Consider the following 27,216-nt stretch of genomic DNA (forward strand, 5'->3'; position numbering starts at 1 on the left):
CTGTATAATCTGCATGATTAGTACGAAAATGGTTGCGTATGTAGGTCGAGCAAACAACTGCCAGTGTTGAAAGAGAAGTTAATTGCTTATCTGTTAACCTTGGTCTTAAAGAAAATTAATATTTTACAGCCAACTCTGGACTGGCAAGTTTGGTACACAATTTAGACAGCTTTGAGCATTGACAAATAGATAGAATACGTATCAGTCAACCTTGTTATAGAAGAAAATTCGCGAAATGTCTTTGAAACCTTATCATGCAGTGAGCAGTATACATTTTACTCGAGTTTCCATGAATCGGTATGATCAACATGAAAAGGATTAACCTTTTGCACTCGAAGACATTCAGCTATAAATCTAAGTGCACTTTTATGTGAATGAAAATGATCCTTACGACTCATAGCAACAGTTTCACTTTGAATAATTTTATAAACCTAACCTTTGTGAGTACAAACATTATTTTGAAGCGTCATGAAACAATTTTAGTATGCCTCACCACTCGAGTGCAATGGGTTAAACTTGCAGGCTTACAAAACTTTCAGCATTAAAAAAATAGATTGATTTCATATCTGTCAGTCTTGTCCCCAATGAAAATTTCCAAAGTCTTTTCAAGATTTTACTTTTTGACCTACTCTACATTCTTTAGCCAAGTTTCTGCATGAACACCATAAAATTGATTGCATTTGCAGTTTCATTAAACGTTGCAAGCAATCCAAGTTATTGAAACGACATTGAATAACAGAACCTTCAACCTCCAACGCAGCATAAATAAAATGCCCACTGGGAAATGAGTACCTTTTCCCGACCAAGCTAACGGTCATAATCCAGACCACATATCATCACATATTACCAGAGTGCGCAAGCTACAACAATTTCCATCATGTTATGAAGCAAACGAAGCAAATGAACAACGATTTTTTCCAGCCACTCATTTGTACCGTTTCCACCAGTTAATTCGTTTCTTATTTCAACGGATCTCCAGTATTTTCCTACGCGATCGCGTTTATTCCTGTCGTTTGTTCTTTTAGAAATCCAATGCCGCCGGCGACATTGTTCCATTAAATTAAAGTGGTGTAAATCTTCGTCGGTGCCTCCCTTTTTATGACCGTTTCATAAAAACGTGATCCACGCTCGTTTAATACATCCCGGTGTACGCTTCACAGAAGTTACTTCGATGTAACCGGAGATCAGAAGACTGCGAACATTTCAGTTTCCTCTTCTACAATTATTCACCAGACATTTAAATCAGGAAAACGTTCCTATTTAAAATGATGGAAACTTTTCGCCAATAAATTGAGAGATAGTTTCCTACAGGTGTACTTTAAGAAATCATCTTTATTTTATAATTACAGTTTTTGCACTATTGCTATATACAAAAAATAGAAAATTTACTATGACATCTACTTTTTTAAGTGTCTGATACCCTTTTAATTTTAATAAAGTCTTGCTTAGTTAACAGACTGTATGACAAATTAATAGGACAAAAATCATGAAAATTCTAAATAAACAAACGCGATGAAAGATTTTTCCATCAATGTAATCTATTACTGAAAAATATTTTATTATCCTTCGAGATTTCGGATGCCGCGCATTCTTCCAGCCGGTATTTTATCTTACGGTACTTTCCCTCTCACTGGATCTCTCAGTCCATCTTTCGACAGCTCCATACGCATCCGCCGTGGCAAACACATCTCCTCTATTTTCTCTCTACACCTTGACTCCCATCGGGCTCACATCCGAAGACATTTCTCCGGCATATTGAGTTTCCATCAGCTGCCAGGCGAAGGTCTCCCGACTTCGGGCAATCGTCTCTCCCGAAGGAGGAATCATGAAAGACACCTCCGATCGATCGCAACGTTTAAGGTCCGTTCCTATGCCGCGTGACAAGCGAATCTTCTCCGAAAATGTCCCATGAAATATTCAGAGAACCGAAACGAAAGTGAAATTGAAATCTTGTCACAAATTTCTTGAATGACTAGCCTTGATCCTGAACGGTCTTACGGTTTTATTGACCTCGCGCGTGAATGTCTGACACGGCCCGAACACGTGTATTGAAGCCGAAAGTGTTTCTCGCGTGAAGAATTCAACGATTCTGTCGGCGTCGATCGGAGCTGATGAACTGAATCGATAAGCACATGATAAATGGAAAGTAAATCTTTTATTAAGTCTACTTTTCATTCAATTAAATGCGTTCATTTTCAACTTCAAGGAAACGTATAAATTAACTAAGTCTAATATTATTTTGATTTAAACATCTGTTTTCGTTAATAAAAATTCTAATTTTTGTGGTTGGTCAGGTTGAATCCGCTCTGTCTTTCTCGGCTTTTGGGCACTATTTAGGAGAATCAAATGAACACATGTTTATGGTTCTAAACTGTACAGTAGAATCAACAGAAAGATAGTACTATAACAAATGGTACCAAGAAAAAATAACACAATGTGTATAAAATGAAAAACTAACGCAGCGTACTGAAAATTCAAGCGAAAACGTGTATTTACGTGGCCCGTTTTAGGAAGTCGCAATGAAAGAAACGTAAATTTACGTGACCAGTTCTAACAAGTTACAAGGGAAAACCATAAAATGTGGCCCATCCGTTAAATATTAATTTTGGCAGATGCTTCTCGGTTCTTACTTCTGCTCCTACAATATCAGATGTGTAACCTTCGGTTGACCTGTTTAACGTGCTACACGAAGCCTTATTAGGAGCTAAATGGACACGTTTCCCTTGTTAGCAGCACAAATGACATTCCGATGAGGGAAAGGCTTTCCATTCGCGGTAAAAGCTTTGGGCTTTCTCCCTATCCAGGGAAACACTCTCTCGACCTTGTTACGTCGAAAACTGATATAGACCAAAATATTGATCAAAACACGGACAACTTGTTTCCTTATAAATCGAATTTTCCGAAACTCGAACTTTATCATTTAGTCCGACAATTAATAACATATTTTTGACAGCGTCGTCGTCAACATTTACAAAAATTAGAAACTTTTGACAGAGGCAGATTACTGCCGCATAATTTTTCGTGTCGATCAAAAATGACCAAAATCACAATTTTCAATTTAAGATTGTCGATTTTGTAAATTTTCCTTCATGGGAAATGACAAGGTAGGTTTAGTAGTGCTAATCAATTTATACCAAGAATAAAATTGAATATAATAATTGAATATATCATAAAAATGTGAAAACGAAATATAAAAGACATCAACAAGCAATAAAGTAAAATTATGTTCTTTATGGAGTGGAAGAAAATTGTTTCTAGCTTTGTGTTGATATTGTGGTGTCGGGAATATTTCGGTACACGATAGATAATTTTAAGAGCAATTTTAAGGACATTAGTTGTATAGTAAAAAGAAAAGCGGCGTTGACCTGCTCCGAGTTGGGCCGAGGGGGCCCATCGGCGACGCGTATGCCCACATCTGGGGTTTGTGGAAATTTGGGAAAGGGAGGCAGGCACGCATGAAAAGCCGAGTTGGGGTTGAAGGAAGAGATTATTGTTTTAAAAGTCGTTGCGAAAGGGTCGCAAATTAAGTTGTATAAAGTAGAGAGTCGTGGTGGTCGTGGAGAGTTGTTGTAATAAGTCGTACGAAGTTGAAAGTTGTATTTATAAGTTGTAGTAATAGATTAACAAATTTTTAAACCACGCAACCATCGTACAATATAGTCTTAATTTCTATTTAATCCAAACTTGTAGTAATAATTAATTAAATATATTCTTAAAACAATATCATAACGCCTTTCGCTTTCCCATAATTGGATTCTATCGCGGCACGTACCTCGAATCTCGAGTTAAATTCAAACGAAGTTTCCAATGTAAATTGAAAAGTCAAAAGCAGAGAGACAAAACTACGTTTGCCACTGTTGATCCAGACAGCATCAAACCCGGAAACTTCCGTCGCAATTAAACTAGTTGCCTACTCGTAACGCAACATCTGCGTTTTAATACTACACAGCACGTTCGTTTCTCTATTCATGCGAATAATTCATCCCATATGTGTCTTTTTCTTAGCATTGACCTTCAAGCTGATAAACAAAAATTTCTCACGAAATCGACGTACTTTAGCAATCGTTTCAATTGTTTTGCACCTAACGAATTCGAAACAAATTAAAAACATACTATTTGCAACTCAAATTTTAAGAATCAACAAGTTACTGTTAGTAAAATTATCTAACAATTTCTTTTTCAGATTATTTAAATGATTACTTTTAAGATTCACAGTTTCTGATTTATAATTTCTAGAAAGAAACTGTTACTCTGACATTTTATAAAATTTCGTTGCAGAAATTTTACTACAAGAATATTGTACGGTATATATTTGAATAGGGCACTCGTTAAAACAAGTTGTCTGCTAAAATTTATCAGAATATAATTCTGAAATTCGCGTTGTTTTCAGGTTGTTACCTACAGTTTTCTACTTTGCACGACTCGAGGGAAACTTAAACGCTGGTAATTCCGCAGTCGAGTTTGTTTGTTTGCCACGAAGACGACGCGAATCCACGAACCCTGGAATCGTGCTAGGTTTCACCTGAATTGTTTGAAAATGATTAAGCAGAACGGCAGATGCTATCGCGTACAGCCGCGACGGAAACAAATAGGAGAATTTAAACCGAGCTCGCTTAGGAATTCGACGCACGCTCGTCGGCTGCGTTTCGTAATGTCTCTCGTCCTCTGTAACAAAATTTCCTATCGCCTCTCACGAAACCTTCAGCATGAGCGGCGATAGTCCCGTGACAGAGGGGTCTCCTTGAAACGTGGAGCAGAAGGGAACTCCGCGTTAAGTATTCCAACATCACGACGAATGCGCTTCGTCTTGTGCAATCGACGAAAAAGGTAAACAATGAGATTCTCCGACCGAGGGCGTAACGTCTTCGGCAAAGGATTTTCCGAACATTACTTGACAAAATTTAAAGCTTTATAAATTTAAAAAACTTGTCGGAAAACTAAGGTGCAAACGTAACAAAAAAATATATTCGTTTCAAAATAATCGTTACTTTGATAGATATCTATAATATTTGTGGAAAATAAAATATATACTTGCTTTGAATTCTTTCGTAAGTACACTGTTCTTGATATAAATGATTTTTTGATAGTTCGATTTACAAATTTAAAAAATTTTAAATTCCAATAAAATTATCGAAAAAAGTTATTAAAAAGGTTAGAAGCAAAAATTTAATTCAATTTAATTTATGAATTAAGTTATAATAATAAATAATATACTTCATACCCTGTCTCAGAAATATGAGGGAATATCTTACAAAATCAGATGATTGACTAAACCTAATGAATCACAGACAAGAACACATTGTTATTCTTGGTAGAGCGTAGTTTAAAAATTCGGAGATGAAAATTTTCAATATTGTACTTGAAAATTATCTTATTTACTAACACTTGGATCGAAAGAATCTATTATGACAAGTATTACACCATATGTTGCAGACTGTACACAACATTTTTGATGTTATTCAATTTTCTAACCACTTGTAAGGCATAAATATTGAATCTTTTGTAGTGTATCTTATTCGTGGCAAAACCGGATACTTTATGATGAAACAAAATCGGATGTATGATAACGAGGCAAAATCGAATATAACTGTTTAGTAACTCTAAGTCGGCAGAAAAGTGGATTCAGTGCATTAAATGCCTCAGATGTAGATGACAGCATTGTGACGTATATGCGACTTTTGTTCCCTAAGATAAATCTAACACAAAATAGAATTATGGAGAATAACATGTATTACATATTTAAAAAAAATAGAAATTAAAATTTTACGTTCGTATTACGTTATATTCGTTATTTAATAGGCATCCGGAGTTACATTGTTTATACACATTTTACTATTTTCGAAAAACTGTAAGGTCCAATGAAGACATTCAGTGCTGTTAAAAGCTTTCCTTGCCATTGGTTTTCTTTTTACTTATTTATTTTACTATTGCCTATTTTATTACCAAATGTATTCTGTTAACTTATTCTTTCTCGTTTTAACAGGATATGAATAATGAATATGAATTCTTGAATTTATGTAAAACTTGTTTTATCCAAATGTTTTGATGTACATTTATTTATAACGCCAACGAATGGAACTGCCAGTCTAATGAAGTGCTAAGAAAGAAATGTTGCTCATGTAAAGAAAATTAGAATAAAGTGTTGAATGAAACTCACCATTCGTGGGCTGATGCTCCCGGTAGCCAGGATTATTTATAGTGCCCGCACGAGGATCACCTACAACCCTAATTTTCGTTGGGTCGCCGCCTCGCCTGGCATAAATACCCTCGTACACCGCGGTGACCAGCACTCCGAAGTTCAAGGCAATTGCAGCTAACTGCAACAGCAAATTTCGACGGTCTTGTTACAGCTAAAATTTCGTCAACCAATTTCTCTTACTAATTAGATTTACAACCAGAAACATTTCCAGTTAACCATTGACTGTTTCATCAAACAATGAATATTTTTTAAAGCTAGCTCTTTGCTTCTGTCAAGCAGAAACGTTTCATTTTTATATTACCAAACTATGGTATATCTTAGCTGAGTACAATTGAAACGAGCTTATATTTTACAATATTTTTAAATAAATAAAACTTTTATTTCCCAGCGAATTTCATTATGAATTTTGTAATTATTATTTTCTACGAGAAGTTTATAATTTTTTCCTTAACCCTGACCAAATTACATCGACTTGAAACAAGATATTTTCGCTCAGGTACATTTTCAATCAGTACTAAAAGGGTTAAAATATGAAATTCATTTTAAGCATACGTAGATACATAAATGTATCTAAAATATATAAAAAAGAAATCTGTTAAATACATATAAGAAATTTCACTTTCGTCTATTACACATACAACACAGAATTGCTAACTTCGAAATTAATTCTAACAACTGTGAAAGTGTGCAAGCAAGTAAGAAATGGAGGAGCAGCAAAATCTAACTTCATGGTTTCGTTGCCACACTCCAAACAATAGAAATATAGCAATAGCACTGTTCCGAAATTCTCGAGCGAGCAGTTCGGTTTTGTAGCTCGAGTCATTCGTAACCACGTGTCTTCGATGTTGCGCGCCTTCTTGCGGAACACACCTCGAGCGGAAAAGGTCAGAGGAGAAGTGCTGTTCAATTAAGACGTACAAAGAGACACCGGGAAGCCATTGTCTTGCAGCAATGATTAATTCCCTGGTTTTTCTCCCATTGTGGCCCAAACGACGTCCGGACACGGAGAAGCAGCAAGAAACGGGAAAGCCAAATAAACAGACTGGCGGCCGGATGATTAATTATTTTGCCTCCGACTCCCTTATGTCATCGCAGTATATCTTTCACCTTGAAAACGTATTTCTACGTTCGTTCAACAGTTTTATCAAGAAAAAGTTGATCACTCTGCAAGCTAATTATCATTTTTTATATAAGATTCAAAATAAATCGAATTTCCCTCCCTGTAGATCCCACGCAGACTGTTTAAGAATTTTACAAAATTTTTGGGTGACTGGAAATATTTTCGAATGCGTTTAAGAGATTCTCCAATTAGATACAACTTTTTAAATTCCGAAACGACGTAAATTAATGATCTTATCGAGAAAAAATTGTTTGGTATAAAGAGGAGTCACTTGGCAAAATATAAAACACCACGTATTTGCATTGATTATAAATCGATAAACACTAATTTCTAAACCCTCACACTCTAATAATTTTATATTCAGTATTTTATAAGCTTTGATTTGCGTGTTCAAATATTGTACATTATAATTTAAAAAAGGAAAACAACAGAAAATGATTTATTGCCGCGTATGCTCCTTTATATGCCAAACCATTTTCGTTCGACACGTTGTTTTATATAATAGATAGTTTATAAGAGAAATTAAAACAAAAGAGTGTACATTAATGCGCAGATAATACATAAACGATTTTCAAGGCACGAACAAAATAATTTCTAATCATTTTCCATGAAAGAGACAGCTGCATGGTCGCAACGAGAGTTCAACAACTGTATTTTTCAGAGCAGTTCGTTAGCGTCATCATTCTACTGTTCAAACAATTGCTCTCTTATTTCTCAAACGAAAGAGTACTTAATGAATTTGGCAACAAAGCAATTTCCTGTTACGAACGGAAAGGCGATCAGCGCAGACTGCGCGCGGCGTTTACATCGTTTGCGGCGGGTTTACAACGTTATAAACTGCGAATGGACGTTACCTTGCCCTGTTTCGGTTTGTTCATTTTGCCGAGCTCGATCTCGTCCTTGGCCTCCCGCAAAAGGCTATGTCTCTTCTTTTCCATCATCTCGTATTCCGGATTACCCGCCGTGTGCGTAACAATTGTCACGTAACACCCCGTGAGATTCCCTTAGCAAATCCCCGTGGGTTTCAGCATTCACGCTGTTACCGTGGAAAATGCTACCGGTCTATATATCCGCGAGCACATAGTTACGCTTGCAACGCTATTCTTCGCTTGCGCTTGCGAGCCACGGTTTTCTCGTAACCAATATTCGCACCTTCCCGCCGTAATAAACTTTTTCAGCGCGAGAAATGGAATTTGAAGCTGCGTTGCAATTCAAGAAACTTTGAAATATTCCGGAAGTTCATAACGGTTCATACCTTGCACACTATTTCGGTCGAATAATGTTGTTAAACGCTGGTAATTAACGATTTAAATGCGTTTCGATTAATTGTTCATTCGCAACTGTTCAAACTCTGTTCTTGTCAACACGCAAAGTAAAGTGAAATAATTTAACAATGAAACAAAATGAATAATGCAAAATAAAAATTGTCTATATCAATTTCAACATATTATAATGAAATAAAATTGCAAACGTTATTGAAGTATTTTAATTTTTCCACTGCTTAATGTCTTATCTAAGCATTTCTGTTGTAAATGTATTATGAATCGTGGAGATTTGTGAATCAAAATTGAACAAGCTTTTTGGTAATTGAACAATTTTATGCAACAAGAATAACTAGACTGGAGGCTTGTCCGCAAAATAAGATTTGTCTCCATAGTAAGATACAGGAGCTATGTAAACAATTATTTTTCTTCTAAATGAGTTTAACGAATTGGACATAATACAGCGATACTTTTATTTCTGTAAATGATTCACGGTTTTGCATTCAATTCATCCATTTCTGTCATAAACTCACGAAATTAACAGTCTACTAATAATCAACGATTGAAATAATAAAAAATAATGCTTCAGGCTCACACGTAATTCTTAATATCAAATGCACAAATTACATCGATATCGTCAGCAGTTGAATGAAGAGTGAATTGAAATCTGTGAAACGAAGCTGGCATAACACTTCTTTTAAGCCGGATAATAGTGGACCACGGGTGCGGCAATTGAATGCAACGAAACGTTCGTAAAACAGGTACACGAAGAATCGTAAGATTCACAGTTCACTCGGAGCACTTTCTTTCGATCGAATAACAGTCAATTACTCGGCATTCAACGACCGTTTAATTGCACCCGACAAGAATGCGCAACACGGATCTCTGACACGATCGCGAGGAGACTCCCGTTTGTTGATTAATTGATAGCGTGCACGCGTCAAAATTTCGCGATTACTCGATTCCCTCGGTTAACCACGGTACCGTCCATTAATCGAGCAACAATATCGGCGGGTAACCCGCCGGGTCTCGTGTTTCAGCGAACAGGTTACCCGAGAAACAGTGACCCGCTTAACAACTTTCACTGCGGGCCCAACAATCCTTGCGCAACAAGATTTTTCGTTTCCTATAACGAGGGGAACTGCTTCTTCCTGTCTACTACACCACAGAAAAACAGAGAACCACGTCGAACGATCTCGCGGAATCGAGAAAACGATTGAAATCGATAATTTGGAAGTTGATATACGCTTAGAGACGAGGACAGCCCGTGCACAAAATGGAGAACACGGACGAGTTGTCCAACGATCCGCACCAAAACGTTCACTGTCGTCCGCCGATGTCGCCTCATTGTTTTTAAAGTGCCCAAGAGCCGCTGGGTGCCCTGACACATACTAACTAAGCCTCGCAGGGGGGCTTAAGGAGACACCTGCGAGCTGTTCTTGATCAGGTGGCCTTTTAGTATTTAATTCCCTGATCGCGCGCGACTCGCGTATAACTTTCCACGCGGCGAAGCGTTTACGATCGACGAATCGGATCCGGTCGCTGGATTATGGTCGAAATCGTGGGAATGATCATGCTGGGGTCGACGTATTATTCATTTATTTTATAATTGTTAATCCTCAGCGCACAAGGATTTTACAAGAATTTACTTTTGTCACGGAATGAGATTGTTTAATTTCATTTGATTAAATTTATTGGTGCGAGCAATTTAGCAACTGCGTGCAATAGTTATTTATAGCAATGCTACAACGCAGGATATCTCACCATTACGCAAAGTGAGTTACGATTGAGTCTGTAATATTTGAGTGCGTAAAAAATATCGAACACTGGAAAAATCAAAATATACGCGCGGTTTTTCTATTATTTAAATTGTTTAATTTTTGCCTGATCTCTTTAGAAATATGATGTAGCTTCTCAAAGGTATAAAATCTGCAATGAGTTCACTTTTATTACTCCAGCGTGTAAATTCAGTGAGAAAAATCGAATAATATTTTAATGAACCCTTTCTCGTAATGCCTGCAAGTTATTGGAAACCTGTCGCCATATGTCATTAGAACATCGTATTTAATAACGATCAGTGGATTCAAAAATATTAAAAATTCATGTACGCAATTCGTTAAATTTTATTTGCGCTATTATTCAATGATTATATTAATTTGCAGAAACATCGACAGTGTCATTATATAACGATGAAAGGCGAAGTTATTAACGCTGAAGAAAATAGATTAAAATCTCGACTCTTATAATCTGAGAAGAGAGAAATGTTCCTCGATCGCGTTTCCCACGGATGGGAAACAAGCATGGATTACTACCTATTACAAACTATTATGCAATTATAACTGAAAAACTCACTATTTTCAACATTGCTCTTCCTCCCATGAAGATATAAATTATTAAAATAATACGTCTAACTCGAGCTGTTTCGAACGGTACACAATAGCGAACAGCCCTCTAATTGAATTACGTATAATTGCGATACAATCTTGAGTCTACAAAATCGCTCTAACTTCAGAAATTATATCCCAGCATTGAATTATATTATTTCCACTAGGTTGCTTGAGATAAAGGCTGGATAAATTGGTCGATCTAAATTCCCCTTTTATAGTGACAATTTCAACGAATTACAAGAAGCTGTTAGTAATAAATTGCAGTCTATTATTCGAAATAAAAACGTGAAATCGCTCAATATTCTTGAATTCTTAGTATTGTTCGTACGTTTGTAATTTCATTCTAACAGTTTTGTCGTGAATGCACAAAATCGACGATCCAAAATGAAAGAATTCTTTTAACGTTTCTACCGTGTTATCAAAATCGCTATGACTCCACAGTCTAATGACGAATAGCTATCGAGCGGTAGATGCCATATTTTTCCAGCGAGCATTCGTCATACGATCGATCAACTCGTCGCCTGCGGGAAAAGTGAAACCGGAAACCCGGTTTGGCAATAATAAGCGAATGACCGAGGAGTGCCGTCATTATCGTTACAGCTCGCAGTGTTCCAATAATCGGGACATTATTGTGGGACGGTACACACTGTCATCGACGATACGAGCAATTTGGTAACAGTTTCTGTGACGACATCGTTGAATCCCGATACCTCGGTCTTACGTTCGCAAAAAAAGGGAATCACCTGACGTGCGCAACGATCGAAGAAGTTGCGTGTAATCGGTACAGTTATCAGGCCGGTTCTTTGCTAATGGCTCTATTAAGCAATTAGTGGCTCGAGGTCGTGACGCGACGAATTTCAAGAGGAATTGTGCAACCTGCACAATTTCTGAAAAAATTGAAACTGGAGTAGTCGTAGATTGGGGTTAAACGGAGCCATCTGCTCGATTAGGCGAGCTTAGAACTTTGTTTCTTCGGTGATATGATTGAAATTAAAGCATGTCGAACCAGGTGCTTGGTTTGTATGTTTTCAAGTAGGATGTTTGGAGAACTGCTTTTAAAAGTCTACTGAAAAATATTCTTAGAATAATATTCCCTTATTCGCGTTATTTTGTATGATCATCCCTGAAATATTATTGCCGTGATCCATGAGATCCATGAGACTGCTAATAATTACTTATTCATTCTTATTCATAATTAAGTATCAAAAAAATTGAAAACAAACGTTTATAATACACTTGCTTCGAACTTGGCCCCTTCATTATTGTTGTGCAAAATAGAAACAATTAATTTTTGATTTAATATTGATTACGTCAATACGAACCTCTGACACTTTAAAATTAAATCTGTTCCCAAGAATCGCATCAATTCGAGCCCCTAAAACTTCAAAACTAGAACTGTTCTCAAAAATACACGAACATATTGAAATCTTAACTGAATCAGTAGAAAATCGTCCTACATTTTCGAATACAGCAACTGAAATTTTACCAAGATATCGGACGGTACATCGATGTAAAGTGGTTCCGGGAGCCATAAGCGGCCTTGGAGGTCCCGGTTCGGATCGTTATTGGCCACGGTAAATTTTCGAAAGCGACCGAATCAGCTGCGTCTCGACCCACGCGCCGACAGCAGCATGTGCGCGGAAAGGCCGGGAGACGTAGCATAATCGGCGCATAAAGTCGCAGCATCTGGCTTCGAACGGGATCTGTCGGCGTCAGGAAATTGTGCGGATAAATCATCCGGCGATCGTTCTCCAAGGCTAAGGGATAGTCCGAGCAGGGTAAACGTATATGACGGGCCACGATGCATCCAGTGAAACGCATGCAGCAACGGTTTCTCTTCCGCAAGATAGAATGCAACAGGTTCTGACGATGAATAAGCGACAAGCAGCGTCCCGTCGATAGGCATTAACGACGTCGCGCGGAACGATTCTTCGGGTTTGACAGCGTAATACTTTTCGTGGAATCAAATCAGAGTGATGTAACTTCTTTTAAGCTATAACGGAAGTGCTGTAGAATAATGAAATAATAACGAGAAAAAATGGGAAATACTTTTTTACCGTGAGAATACTTATCGTAGCTGATCTTTGTTGCACGAGATTCGGTTTGGTCATTGTTCGGTGTAGTTCAATTTATTTGGATTAAATTTTGTGGTAACACAACTTTTTGTAGATTTTCTCTTGTAAGAAACAAAGTTGAACCACATTCGAATTGTTTCGGGCAAATATTCATCTAAAATAATTATCCGAATGAATTATTTTTAGTCGAATATTTTATTCGAATAACGATTATTCATTAGTCGTCATAACTTATTCACATCAATGTTTATACGAATAAGTTATTAAATTTTTGAATGCAGCATTTGAAAACAGGAATATGGAAGAAATAAAATGGTAACGTATGAAAAGGAAAGTTTATATTCTATCGACCTTATTCAAATTGATTATTTTCGGTATGAATTCCTGTTTCAATGAAATCTCATTCGCCAGTTCCTATCTCTTGACCGTCGTTCGAATAAAATTTTGCCTAACTCTGGATCTATCTAATGGAGAATTTGGCTATTTTTTCGTCATACAGTCGTTTCTTCTTGTCATATCATGTGCAAGAAAGTCAGTTGTGGGCAAGAATGGAAAATCGATTGATAAACTATATAAAAAGCATGTTACCTGCATATAGAACGCTTCTCCCCTCGTGACAATGAAACTACCGGCTCTGTCGTCGGTCTGCAGGGCGAACAAACTGGCTGCTACGATGGCCAATGACGCTGAAAAAAGAAATACGTGCATTTTTGTGTGATGCGAAACACTGGAGAAAGATTTATGATCTATGAAACTCGAGTATCGATGCGGAACATTTAACGCTATCTTTCGTAGTTAAGTCGAACACTTTGACTGTCTAGTCTTCCGTAAATGGTAGATGGAATTATTCATCTAGATATGCATATTACGAAATATATATAATAATTGTTCTATATCGTCCTGTACATTTCATCCTGAGCTTGCTAAAAGATTCTTAAGAGTCTATTAAAATGTCGGCTACATAAACTACCTTAGTTTCTTAGTTAGGTGGCAGTTCTCTAATTAGCTTCTGGTAGCCAATTAATTTCATTAAATGAATTGCTCTGATTATGTAGAATTTTCGAGGTTACCAAAGCGTTATGTCCGGAATATAAACTCCAAAAACTCTAAAACTATTAAAGTCATTCAATTAATTACACCAGTTTATGAAACTACAATATTATTATACAGTTTATCCCTTTCGTAATCCAAAAATCCTCGTAAAAATTATTTTCAAAACCTGATTAACTCTTTGCACTCGAATATCGTCGATACGATGACGCTATATATTCATGTCGAAGTGGTATTCTTTTTAATTATTATCTTTTTATCATGTAAAATGCATAAATAAAAACACTATTAATTTCTATAAAATTTCACAGTAAAATGATTTTTATTTCCATTCAATTCTATGTAACAAAATCACCATTTTTGCAAAATTCGCTCCGAGCAGCTAGTAGATATATTAAAAAAATCTTCCGAATATAAAGCGTTAAAAACTAGTGCCACCTATATAATATATGGCGGCTATCTTCGTTTCAGGATTCATTAATGCGGTCTGGTGCCGTGATCCTGTTCGATTCTACAAGATTAGACGGTATCGTTTAACGAAACTAGATCCACCGCGGACATTCGATTCCTCGTGTCTAAGGATTGGTAAGTAGGCCGGTAAGTAGACAACAGTCTGGTAATCCTATCGCGGTCGACGGATTGCAGAACTTTCGGATAATCCTGCAGCGAAATACTGCGCCACGCTCTGATCTTCTCACGCGCGCCTCTTTTTCGTATCTCGACGATAATCGACCCGAATAAATCGCGAATACAATGGCCTACCTCTTCAATTAACGTACACAGGCTTTTTTCATTTCTCGCCACAAAAAGTAGAGGCGATAAAGTTCGATTTGTATCCCTTTAGCCTCAATCCTTTCGCCCTCTAATTCGAGTTTCTATCCTCGCAAGAAAATCTAATCTACTCATTTTCTCTTCAGTTATTTATTCTCTTATTTCTTGTTGGTAGAAAAACGCGCGACATACGTTATTACCTGCATTTTCATCGTTTTACTCGTTTCATATTAAAAAAGATGCATAGAACTGATGCATGAAATAGCACAAATAGATTTCTGTGATATCTTGTTGTCTCCCATAGGGCGAAGACGTAACAAAAATTGATTTTTATACTTGTCTTTGTGAAGACGTTTTATTTTTTTCTATCGATAAATTGTTTTTGTGTTTTTACTCGATGACTCGCCGCACCATCGATAAAGACAAAACGAATTGATTAGCTTTTTCTGTCAATAAATTTTATCACTCTCCGTTGATATAACAGAAATGTTATCACTAGACTGTAGATTTTAAACATTTATACAAAAATTATATTTAATTTGTTATGAAAGACAGACAGAATTTGCTACTTAATTTCCATTTCTTGCAATTAATGCAGACAATCATTGTTATGCATAATAATTTACAGTCTAGTAATAATTCTTTCTTTCTTCTCAGCTTAATACTTATTGTTTCCTGTAATATCTATTAATAGCATTCGCTAACGTTCGCTCGTCTAGTGACTTTATTCTACCATTCCCAAATAGAATGATTCTAAAATCTAATACAAACTCAGATTTGTATTTTAAAAATGAACATATCATGGAATAATATATAAATTTTCAAGCTCGCAAAGAGAAGAACGACTGGTGGCGTACGAAAATGTATTCACGCGTTCCTTTCTGACCTTTCAAAGATCGAAGTCAGCTCAGCGGGTAAAAGGGTTCTTCTGCTACGCAGAAATACTCACTCGCCAATGTAGCAAGGGCCACTTTCCCTATCAAAGCCGTGCTGTACGAGACGAGGACTCGTTTCGCCGAGGAAGCCATTGCAAGCTGCAGCACAGCGAGACCGACCAGAACCATTAAAAGAGCAGATGCTGTCGCTGCTGCAAGTCCTGCCACCCACACGGCCACTGCACAAAATTAAATCAAAGATAAACTCATCCGGATTCACCATTCAACGTTTCCCATGTACCTTCAATATCTACCGGTGCAAGCAGCCCTTTGAAGGGTTCGCTACGTTCTCAACAAAATAGAGATTCCTCTCAAGTGCACATTTTTCAAAATCTAGGATGTTCAAAGAATTTTAATGAAATTTAAATTTATAATTTTAAATCTGCATGAAATATAAATTTATAATGTCAAATTTCCATGAAATATAATTTTAAAATTTGAAAATTCCATGAAATAAGAGTTTCAAATTGATGTCAAACTCGAATCCAGAATTTGCAATTTTATCAACTTGGCTGCGACATGGATATTTCCTAATCAGATGAACTGGTTAATTGCGTTTTCAAAACTCACACACTGGCTGAAACCTCGAAACACCCTGGCCGCACCTCTCCCGACCGTACAAAAGCAGTTTGCATTGTCTCCACGGACCAAAGTATCCTTTTTCGGCTGCTGATCCAGCTGTAACAGGCAAGATAAAAGCAACTTTAAAATAACTGTTCAAAATTAACGACTACCGTGCTTTGTAACAGATATCATTTGTTCACTACATTAACACTCCTACTTTGTGCTACTCTGATCTCAACGGAATTAAACCGCGACAAAACCTCGCGGATTATCTTCTCATCTGACCTCTTTGAAAAGTGCATATACCTAAACTACGTCGCAAAAAGTATTCTCTATGCGGCAGAGTTCAACGCGAATTACGCGTAAACTATACTGCACTACGAAGTATAAGGGACAATGCTGTTCTCGGCGAAGTTTTTGGTGATATCAATTTCCTTAAAAATACATAAACTTTAACTTTAATTATTTACTTTAATAATGGATAACACACTTGTACGTGGCGCATTGTAATATAAAATGACATCCATGAAAGTCACTATAGTGGCGTGTCGTTCGAAACGATGATATCCGCGAAAGCCATTACAGCGGCGCGACATTTCTAAGAAGCTAAAATCATGGCGTTTGAATAAATCTAGGATTCCTGCTACAGAAATTCTAGCACAAGGCACACAGGAAAAACTAGGCCCAAGGACTGCGAAAGGAGTCGAGATCCTAGTTGTAGTAGAACTGCGTGCAGACTTCCTTCGCCTGCTTGAATAGTGCAGGTATGTTCGATGAAAAAATAGGTATCCGGCCGTAAGAGCACGTACGCCTCGTAGATCATTGAAACAAGCGTCAACGGCGGCGGTAGTGGTTGCGAGGTCGTGTACGATTACCGCTGCGAGTAATCATCGTGGCCAGTTGAGCGAGACAAGTTTTCGGACCGATGAATGTGGCCGGGAGAGCGTTATACAATCAGGGATCGGTAACCTACGAGGAAAAAGCGGATAACGAGCGCAGCGTAGCCTCGATCTTAACCGTACGAGCGTGATCTCCCACGCAGAGAAGAACCTCAGACAACTGGAAACCGTAATTTCGCGGAACTTGTTCCACCGCGGCGTTCAAACGACCCGTGGAAGTCATCTCTCGCTCGACTGTCTTCCAATCGATCTCTCTCCACACCACCCCACCTTTTCTCTTTCCCCGTGAAGGAACAGGAAGAGGAACCGGGAAATGCCGTAGGTATCCAAGTGTACCGTGTTTTGAACGGTGGAACTCGGTGCGTTACAGGTCGATTGATCAACCAACATCTGTTCGCTCCCTTTTCAATAGACTTTACACTAGATTTACGAAACACTAAGAGCAGCTGCTTTATTTTACTTTATCAAAATAATAAACTTGTACTTATTCAGATTCGTAATACAGTAGATTCTGTAAAACTAGTCTTAACACTAAATAACTGACAAAAAGTGATGTTTTTCAGCGTTCTTTTAGAGTTTGTAACAAAAATTTAAACATTCCATTTTGTAAATCATATTATTAGCAAATAAGTATTATTAGCACTTATAAAATGGACGAGAATTTTTACATGTTTGTTTTATAAGAATTTTTCGGTGCTTCGATTAATAATGAAAGCAACTTTTGAATGGATGACAGGAAACAATAAAAGTGGTTAGCACAAGTCAATAGGGTGAACTGTGACCTTCACGACGATATAACACACGAACCTATCCAAATAACACGTTGTCTGAAAATTGCCTGGCGCCAAATATTCGATCAAACAAACGTTTGCCGGTAGAACTAGTCCTACTCTGTAGCAGATATAAAACCGTACACTGCTATGTGACATTAAAATATGTTTCCTTGTAACTTATCACTTATCATTTTGTATTGCCCAAAAGAGCAAGCAATTTGCAGATTGCGATTAGTAAAAATATATTTTGTTAAATGCATAAATAATAATAATAATAATGAAAGACGTTACAATATTCTTTCTGCTATAGATGTACATAGTTTCTTCAATTTTCTACAATCCGTGGTATGATTACACTATGTGATGTATTACTATGTAGTTGTCAGTATTACGTGGTTATAATTACATTTTTCTATTTAAGTATTTTATTAATTATTCCTCTAAAAATATGAAAAAAGATTTTCCTTATTTAAGGGATGTCGTAAGTAAATGTATCTTTAAAACTTTCGGCAGCTATAATTCTGAAACAGCCTGTGCCCAACAGGATCGTGTAGACAAAGCGTTCTCATAAAATCGCCGATTCATCCGAGCAGCGAAAACAGCTTCGCCACCCCTAAAAAATAGGGGATGAAGATCACGTGACGCCCGCCGTAACGAGAACGAAGAAGATAAATGTGCCACTCATATTGCTATCCTTGCGTGGGCGTCGGTGATTCATTGGCGTTGATTCAAAACGCGCGTATTTATTAAAGCGACAGGTGACATCGACTAGGTTCGGTGAAGCGTGAACACCGGGACAACGGAAACTTCAGCTGGAACCATTCCCGAAAAATTGTATTTCACACGCCGACGCCGATATGTGGGCGACAGGACGTCGATTTCACCAGTGTGTGGGATATGGTAATCAGACATTTTAACACGGTAATGAAACAGTATGGAAACAATGCTTTGATGAAACGAAAAATTCCAAACGAACGCTTTCTGCCAGTTTTCAATACTTTCTCGATAAAAACGGGATTTAATATACATAATTATATTCACTGTATTTATCGTATCAAATACATCGCCATCGTCTTACAAAATATGATGGGATCGTCATCAAGGTGAAACTATAAAGTCTCTAAATATCATGACATGTGTCACAATTTGAAATAATTACATTCACAAAAACAATTCGATGTTCACGTGCGAACATGTTTATAATTAGGTTGGTTACTTTTTGCCCAACTCCGACGGAGACTATCTGTAAGATTCTTTAGTATAAGACGTCTGGCTAGCGCTGTCTAACTCTACTGCGAACACTCTGCAAGATCAGACTTACACGCATCCGACATCAAATGGCTAATTTCGTAGCAGCAGCGCTAAGAGAAGCAACAGGAACACCTGTTCCCGCTGACTTCTCCGGAGTGTAGATGCCGAAACGGAAACGGTATTAACTGGGAAAAATTACGGACGATGCGTGTTCAGCGTTAACCTGGCCCAGTTACTCAATTCCGTGCTCGATGCTTGCTCGCACGCGATTCACGCGATCGTGCCTCCGTGACAAATTGCATTTTTGCCCGCGCACCTTGACGAGAGCGTGTCCGCGGTTTTTCGTGGGGAATTCAGGCCGTGCTCGGTGAAAACGCTTGACATTGAGTCCGCTGCAAAGATTGGACTCGCGCGAAGACACCGGTTTCTTGAATTGATTTCCAGGCGATACTTAAACCGCGGGAATTGCTCGTAAAGCCGAGTTATATTTGATGACATCGCGGATCGTCGTAAAAGCCAAGTGTCGCTTTTCACGGCTCCATCTTGATAGAGAAATTAATACTTCCGACGTTTCCGTTAGTGAAATATTTATTGTATTGCCATCGTTACGACGTCTATTATATTGTACGATCGAAATGAAACGTTGCTATTATTCTGTGGACTTTGGCAGAGAAATTGATCAAATTCAAAAATACAAATTTATTCCTAACATTGATAGCTTCAGGTCTAGCTGGGGGAAAACTTTGCGTAACATCGGGGATGAAAATACCCATTGCATATGCAGGAGCTAATTACAACTTCAAATATACAGTTGTTTTGGGAAGTATTTAAACTTGGATAGGTAAACCGTTGCAGTTCCGTGAAGAAGACTAGTGCAACAGTAAACCTGAATTCATTTGAACCCCTTGCTGTACCATTTTCATCACAGATACAGTGATTACAACTCCTTTGATTCCAATAATTTCTCGGAAGGAAAAGAGAATTTATATTTATTGTGTGTTTACACTTACTTGAACGCTTAATTATTATTTATGACGAAAAAATAGAATTTTTGAATGAACGGATTTCGCAATTCAGACAAGGGATTAAAGGATCGAACACTCAACTTTTACGGTCTATTATTGTCGTTTGTTCGTCTCACGGTTGATTTATTTAACTCTGAATGGAAGCTGTACTGCCAACGCAATGGACACAATGACAATTGTTTGCCTAAGTGTTCGTCCTAAAGGTGAAGCTGCAATCTCCGTTTTCAAAGAACACACTAACCTTTCCAACAATTAACCTTCCAACGGAATCGTAATTTCCGTGTCACAAAAATGACCAGGATCGTGAAACACGGTACTACTCGCCCAGCTAATTCAAATGCACCCGGAATGAATTGTCTACCGAGTTCCAAGAACCGCTAGCAACATAAAATCACCGATCCATCAAGTCGTCCGCGTCGAATCCGTTTCCCGCGGCAGCACGCGAACTTAACGGTCTCTTAAATATTCGTTTCTAACGATTCCGCGTGAATATGTATCGACGGCGGTTCGGTGCAGCCAGCTCGAGCCTAGCTGAATTCTGGATAATTAAATTGGAAGCGAATCGCGGGTCGGCTGACACGATCCGTGGTTCCGATCGCGACTCACGAGCGCGCGATGTTATCGCGGCTCGCGATTAGAAACACGGCGGGAAAGGCGCCGTAAAACTGGCGGCAGCCACAGATTAGCGATCGCAGTTCGCTCCGCTGATAAAGTTCCGACGGTTAAGTGCGCGCAGGTAACGCACCAGTCACGTAGGACCGCAGGAAAAAAGGATGATTAGGGTCGCCGGCTCGTTTCGTAATCCGTGCGTGGGCGGGCAACGGTAAACATCGCCGCCTTGTACGGTTATCCGGCCGTGCAACCGTTGTGTTGGAAAAAATAATTGATGATCAACGGATCGGACTAATAGGTTGCGATACAGACATTAACATTTCATTCCGCTCGTTAATCGAGACCGGGATATTCTAACTGGACAATTAATTCTCTTTCGTGGCGGCGGGTTAATGATAGTATATGCTGCGCTGAATAAGTGGCAAGATACTTTATTGATTTGTTTACATAAAGGATTAATTATAAGGAAACCAGGGATCTTGAGGAGGGGGGTACTGAGGTGAAAAGCAACTACCAGTAATTTTCGAGATCAAATTTTGAAAATGTGCATCTTGACAGATTCTTATTACGCTGATTCGAATTTTGGGCAAATTGTTTGGCCAACTAGGTTTGTGATACCAAAAAAATTTCTTGCGATAAAATAAAACGTTATTATTGTTAGAGTTATTTAGATTTCAGTGATAATTATTGACCCTGCGGTTGTCTGCAAATTTATCAGTGTTGGACAGGACGTTGTTGAAGTAAACAATTAAAATTTAAATTTTAGCCAATTTTGAGGATACACCTTGGGAGATTTTCAATATTCAAACGACACCACGAAGTTTAACAAATATTTTTACAGGTTTCAATATGATCTTACAAAGGGAAGACTTTCTTTTATAACAACGTACCAGAAGCTGTCTTGTGATTTTTGTTCACGATTTTATTCTATCTCGAATTCAAAATGTGCCGCTGCTGAAATTACACAGTGGTAATAATTCTTCAGTTTTGCACACAGTTTTATAGTGACACAAAAGGGTGTTTGAAAAAGGAAGTTCAAGAGTGCGGAAGGGTACTTTATTTCACTCTCTGGAAAGAACATAAATGGATCGCTGTGTGACTTCTCTTTTGCACACGGTTGCGGAAGTTCAAAGATCAACACCATTTTCAACGACACAGGAATCATGATAGCGAAACCGGCAGAGCACTATGAAATTCATTGTGACTTTAGTTACAACTTCCTCAAACGCTTGCGGCGTCGATTTATTTTTATTGACGCAACGGTGTTCGAGTAAACTACTCATTTATGCTTTTCACTGTCGCGATTTGCGTAAACGGGCTTGTTTTATTGACCGTAACCAACTGTTTATCCTCTGTTTACAATTTCTGCGTTTCACAGTGGCGCGCGCCGATTCAGAAATCCGATATTACATACACTGGCAGCACTAGTTGCAGCAATTTAGAGCGACGGACTTTCATTTGTTTCGAATACTCGAATTTCAAAACGATACAAATATGCCGGCGTAAGCGTTGTATGGATGAATCACTAATTGTAACTTTCACAAGGTGAAATCACAAGGTAATTCCACCAAGTTTATTTCCTCAAAACCAAAATTGAGAAGTTCAACTGATTTACAATAAAATAAGTACATAAAAATCTGAAATTGTTTATCCATCTGTATTTATCCCGTTTCCAGTTCCTTAAATAATGTTAAGTGCATTGAAAAAAAAACATAAGCTTTTATATTTTACTTTAATACATCTATTAAGAAATAAATATTCCTTCAGAATTTGTATCAGTCAAATACAAAATCATTGTCAAATTTTAACTTTTATAACAGCATTGCAAAAATTAATTTCAAACGAAGGAATAAATAATTCAAAGTTCATAGTTTACTAAATAGCTTATATTTATAAAAGTTTACATTCGAGCTCTGGTTATGTGGCCTGAACGAGAGTCAATGTTCAAGACTTCAAACTATGAATTTTTCGATTAACCTGAAAAGGTTTCGATTGTCAAGTGAGTGCACTTTGAAATTTTCTAGAAATCAGAGTCAAATTGAACAGACGTTTACGAGAACAGTTAAGACAAGCATGTTGAGTGAAGAAGCGACCGATGAAAATGGAACCGTGTAAGTTTCCGATTAGGGAACAGTAGGTGACGCTAGAAATGTGGGTCGCTGACGCGAGAAATCTGTGTTTCGTCACAGTGGGACACGAAGGACCCAAAGAGTGGGTCTCCAGATAAGAATACAGGTTTCTGGGACTGTGGGACTGCTTAACTAATACCTTTCACGTAACACTTTTTTTATCCCGTACCTTGACACCGTAATTAGACGATCTTTATGCATTTGATGCAGAAGCACAAAGGACATTGTACATCCTGACTTCTATGAATCCGCAATCTAAGTAATGCAAACTCTGCTCTGTATTCCAAGTTTTTCTCTTCTCGTTCAAGTGTTGGAGAACAGCTATAAATATTGATGAGTCGATCTAGATCCTGGATCTCACGAATATGAATATTGAATTCATCGAGACGGTCGCTGGTAAAACCAATACCAACCGGTGGTTAATTTATGTGTACACACACTTCCACGTGCATGTGCATACCTCCGAGTCCCATTACAACTCGATACCGACGTCAGTGCATCGATCGCTCGCGATCCAGTGACCGATCCAGAACGATTTGTTCGGAGGTGACAGATATCCGCAACACGATACACGATTAATGCGAAAATCGGTCTCACAACGATTCTTCTCTCACAGGAGCTGCCGGACCGTGTCTCGGTGATCCTCGAGCCAATCCTAAGCGAAGAGAAACGACTCTTCTCCGGTGTCACTCGTCCTGGAGGACACGCGAGATACAGCGAACCCTAGTCTATCGAGACCACTGTATCGATCCCCATGGTCCTATCGCTTTCGCCATTTTGCGCTAACACTGCGAACTTCGTCACGATGTTCCTTTAACTTAACATTCCGCATACTTATGATCTTAAAATATCTTATCGACTACTTTGCCAGTCTTCACGATATTTTAAAACATTTGAAATATTGCGCGTGCTTTATCTCTCAAGCAAAGATAGAATATTCTAAAACATTGGCTTCGTATAGTTCCAAATGCAATTCCATTTATTTGTTTCTACTCATTTATAAATTATTTGATTAATTTAAAGATCCTTTCTTTAGGTGATGAAAAATGTTAATCAGGACAATTTAATTATAAGAAAAGCAGCATAAGCCTTGTGAGCTCGATATACTATTGCTGAACCTACCAATATGACAGCCAGCTTTGGTTCAACTTTCATCAGATCAGTATTTTAATTCTCGATAAATAAGGTGAAGAATTAAAAGGCAGTATTTCCGTTTCCAAGTTTCCGTTTGAAAGGTAGTCCGTGATTGCATCTGCACCGACTCCAACCGCTGCACCCACAAGTTGTTAACCGGCGGATGGCCAGACTCGTTAGAACGGTGTTCTACAAATCGTTCACGTTACCGATATTGCATAATCTCTGATAGGAGGATAAGCGAACGGGATGGTAGCAATAACAAACGGTCCGTACGCTTTCACACTTTACCGTCAATTAGGCGCGTTTAAGAAAGTCGCTCTAATGGACAAAGGAGGGCTATTAAGTATCCTTGCACACCCTTATTAGGCAATTCCCGCGACGATGTTAGGTGTATTAGCAACGAAAGTTGCATTACCGTAGAAAATTTTTATCGTGGTAATTGGTGGGCTGTTACTTAACAGCAGGTAGTCTTTACTTCCATTAATCGAACGAACAATGCGCCTTTCTTTCGATCCAGGAAAATGTTCTCTTATAAAACTGGCTTTCTCTTATGACGGAAATGACGATTGCAGCAGTTTAAAGAACTAAATTTTATTTTATTTATTCAGCACAAACGCGTCAGATGCTATTTTAATTTCGGTACGAAAATTCAACATAATAATAACAATAATAATAATAATAGTAATAATAATAGAATAATAATAATGAAAATGAATGTGGATGCAATACGATTATAATATACAAAAGCAAACACAAACTAAACATACTAGCATCTGATAACGTAATGTAGTTGATTTCTAAATGTTAAAATCACGAATGAAGATATCAATGTCATTAGTATATGTGTTAGCCAAATTTAGGAGCCTATAATTGAAACGTAGAAATATTGTGGAATTTCACGAAACAGTTGAATGTCGACGTTGTTCAGAGTTCCCGCGTACAGAAATTTTGTCGGTAGTGCAACTTTGCAGCCGAGTCCCGTAATCTGAAGCAAGAATTTCAATTAATTTCCACGCTTCGTACACCCGCGCTTCTCTTCCGCGCGGAATATTAAATGCGCGTCGTTATTACATGTTTCGAATTACCACCGCTCAGATCTGTTCACGGATACGGTCCCGTCCGTGCATCATTCACCGCCCACGCGTTCATTCGCGACGCATTGTTCGCTAGAACAAAACCGCGGGCTGTTTAATATTATAACTAACGAACGATACGCGTTCCATCCTCGCGGACATCGTCGCAGGTACGCAACGGGTCCACGATGTTGTCTTTGTAAGGGAAACATCGACGAAACATTAACCGACTGCCACTGCAACACATTCTGAATCTCTAATCAAAATTAATAAATATCATCCACAAGCTTCCATGAGTTCCTTAATAACTAATTGAAGTAATTGGAGATGAAAATTCATTTTTCATTTCCGTAAGGAACAGAAGCTACTTAAGAATTTACTTCTCCCTTTAATAATTGAAGGGCTCAGTAGAAAGCAGTCACACGCCAGAATTTTATAATTTTTAAAGAGAGCACATTCAAATAGATTGTGATTTCCGTAGAAAATGTGGTACAGAACGGTGTTTATTTGAAATGATATATAAAATAGGTAATAAATGATGATGTCCATAAAAATTTTGCTGCGCAATCCTTACATGTTAAAGGTTGCTAACGTCACCGAGTTTTTATATAGTGACGAATCATGTGAATGATTTGACGATAATAGGTTATATAATGAATTAGTGAGGCAAACCAGTAAACAGAATATCATAATTTTCCTTCAACTCGTAAAGTTTTATATGCGCTCTCGTATCTTAAATTTGAAATTCAAAAATACCTAGGATGATATTAGGATTCCACGTTGGTGAATATATTAGGCTAAGAAATTGGCTGTAGCATACATACATTTCTGCAACATTAATTGCACTGTGGACGAATAATCGACGGGTCGATGCAGCAGCGATTAGATGCTGCGTAATTATAAGTTTTTACGTTTCGAAGCAGCCACGTGATTTTTTGGCGAGTTGTCCGTTGATTGCATAATTTACGGACATGCATCGGAATCAGTTATTACACGCACAAATGGAAACTTCGTTTAAGTACTCGAACGAGCTGCGTCGAAAGGGAACTTCTCATTGCTGATTGGTATCTATAATCGCTGCATCGTGCGCCGGCAATCGAAGGGAACTGGTTTTCTTGTCTAAACTAAGGAACGATAGAGTTCGTTCGACCACAACCGTTAAGCTACCAAGCCGAGAGAAAATTCTTTCCTTTTTCTCTGGATCGGCTGCTGCAAAAGAAACTATCCGACCGAAGTTCCTCGCCGGGACATTTTGCCGCAAGACCCTCTTCCACCTGAAGGGAGACGCTGCAACAGGTCACCGATGCACATTCGTGTCTTTCCAACTCGAAAGATATGCAGAACGCACTGTCACGCCGACGATGTTTATGCATTTACGCACAGTCGAACAAATTTTATTTTAAATAAAATATAATAGAGCACAAGCTAAATTCATATTTCGCTTTCAAATAATAATACCGTTCTTTATTTGATTGAGTCAGCAATCTTTTGAATGTGTAAACTCAAATTAAATCTGTCCAAAAAATGTTCAACAAAATCTTCAATTTATTGGAATCAATGGTACTCATAATATAAATAATATAAATAATAGACATACGTTACTCATAATAACGAAGAAAATAATAAGACAAAAGTTTAATTATTTATTATTCGCGAATCACATTAATTAAATTATTCGTCATTGACATAAATTCATCATTCAAATAAATTTGATGTATTTGTTATTTAAAATTTTCCGGAATAACTGGAATAATGAACTTCAATAGTAAATAAGCTGATTCATTTTAACGTTACTTTTGTTCAAATACAATTTTATTCGAATAGTACCCAATACCGATTGGAACCACTGTAACTGTTTAAAACATCGCAAACACATCTTTCAAGATAACATGAAATCGATTTTCTCTACGCTGTGACAACCGAGAAACGAGTCGTGCATTCTGTTACATGGTAG

General features: G+C 37.8%; 1 protein-coding gene across 1 annotated transcript in view; it reads right to left on the reverse strand.

The window, feature by feature from the left end:
* Window positions 1-27,216, reverse strand: part of LOC144475695 (uncharacterized) — a 64,813-nt gene that overhangs the window by 8,973 nt on the left and 28,624 nt on the right. The window contains exons 2-5 of the mRNA XM_078191835.1: window positions 16,370-16,477; window positions 15,814-15,978; window positions 13,632-13,729; window positions 6,158-6,317 (exon numbers count right to left, since the gene is read on the reverse strand). Coding sequence (XP_078047961.1) covers window positions 6,158-6,317; window positions 13,632-13,729; window positions 15,814-15,978; window positions 16,370-16,477 — 531 coding nt within the window. The remainder of the gene's footprint in view (window positions 1-6,157; window positions 6,318-13,631; window positions 13,730-15,813; window positions 15,979-16,369; window positions 16,478-27,216) is intronic.

Source organism: Augochlora pura, chromosome 10 (assembly GCF_028453695.1).
Source record: "Augochlora pura isolate Apur16 chromosome 10, APUR_v2.2.1, whole genome shotgun sequence".
Classification (NCBI taxonomy): domain Eukaryota; kingdom Metazoa; phylum Arthropoda; class Insecta; order Hymenoptera; family Halictidae; genus Augochlora; species Augochlora pura.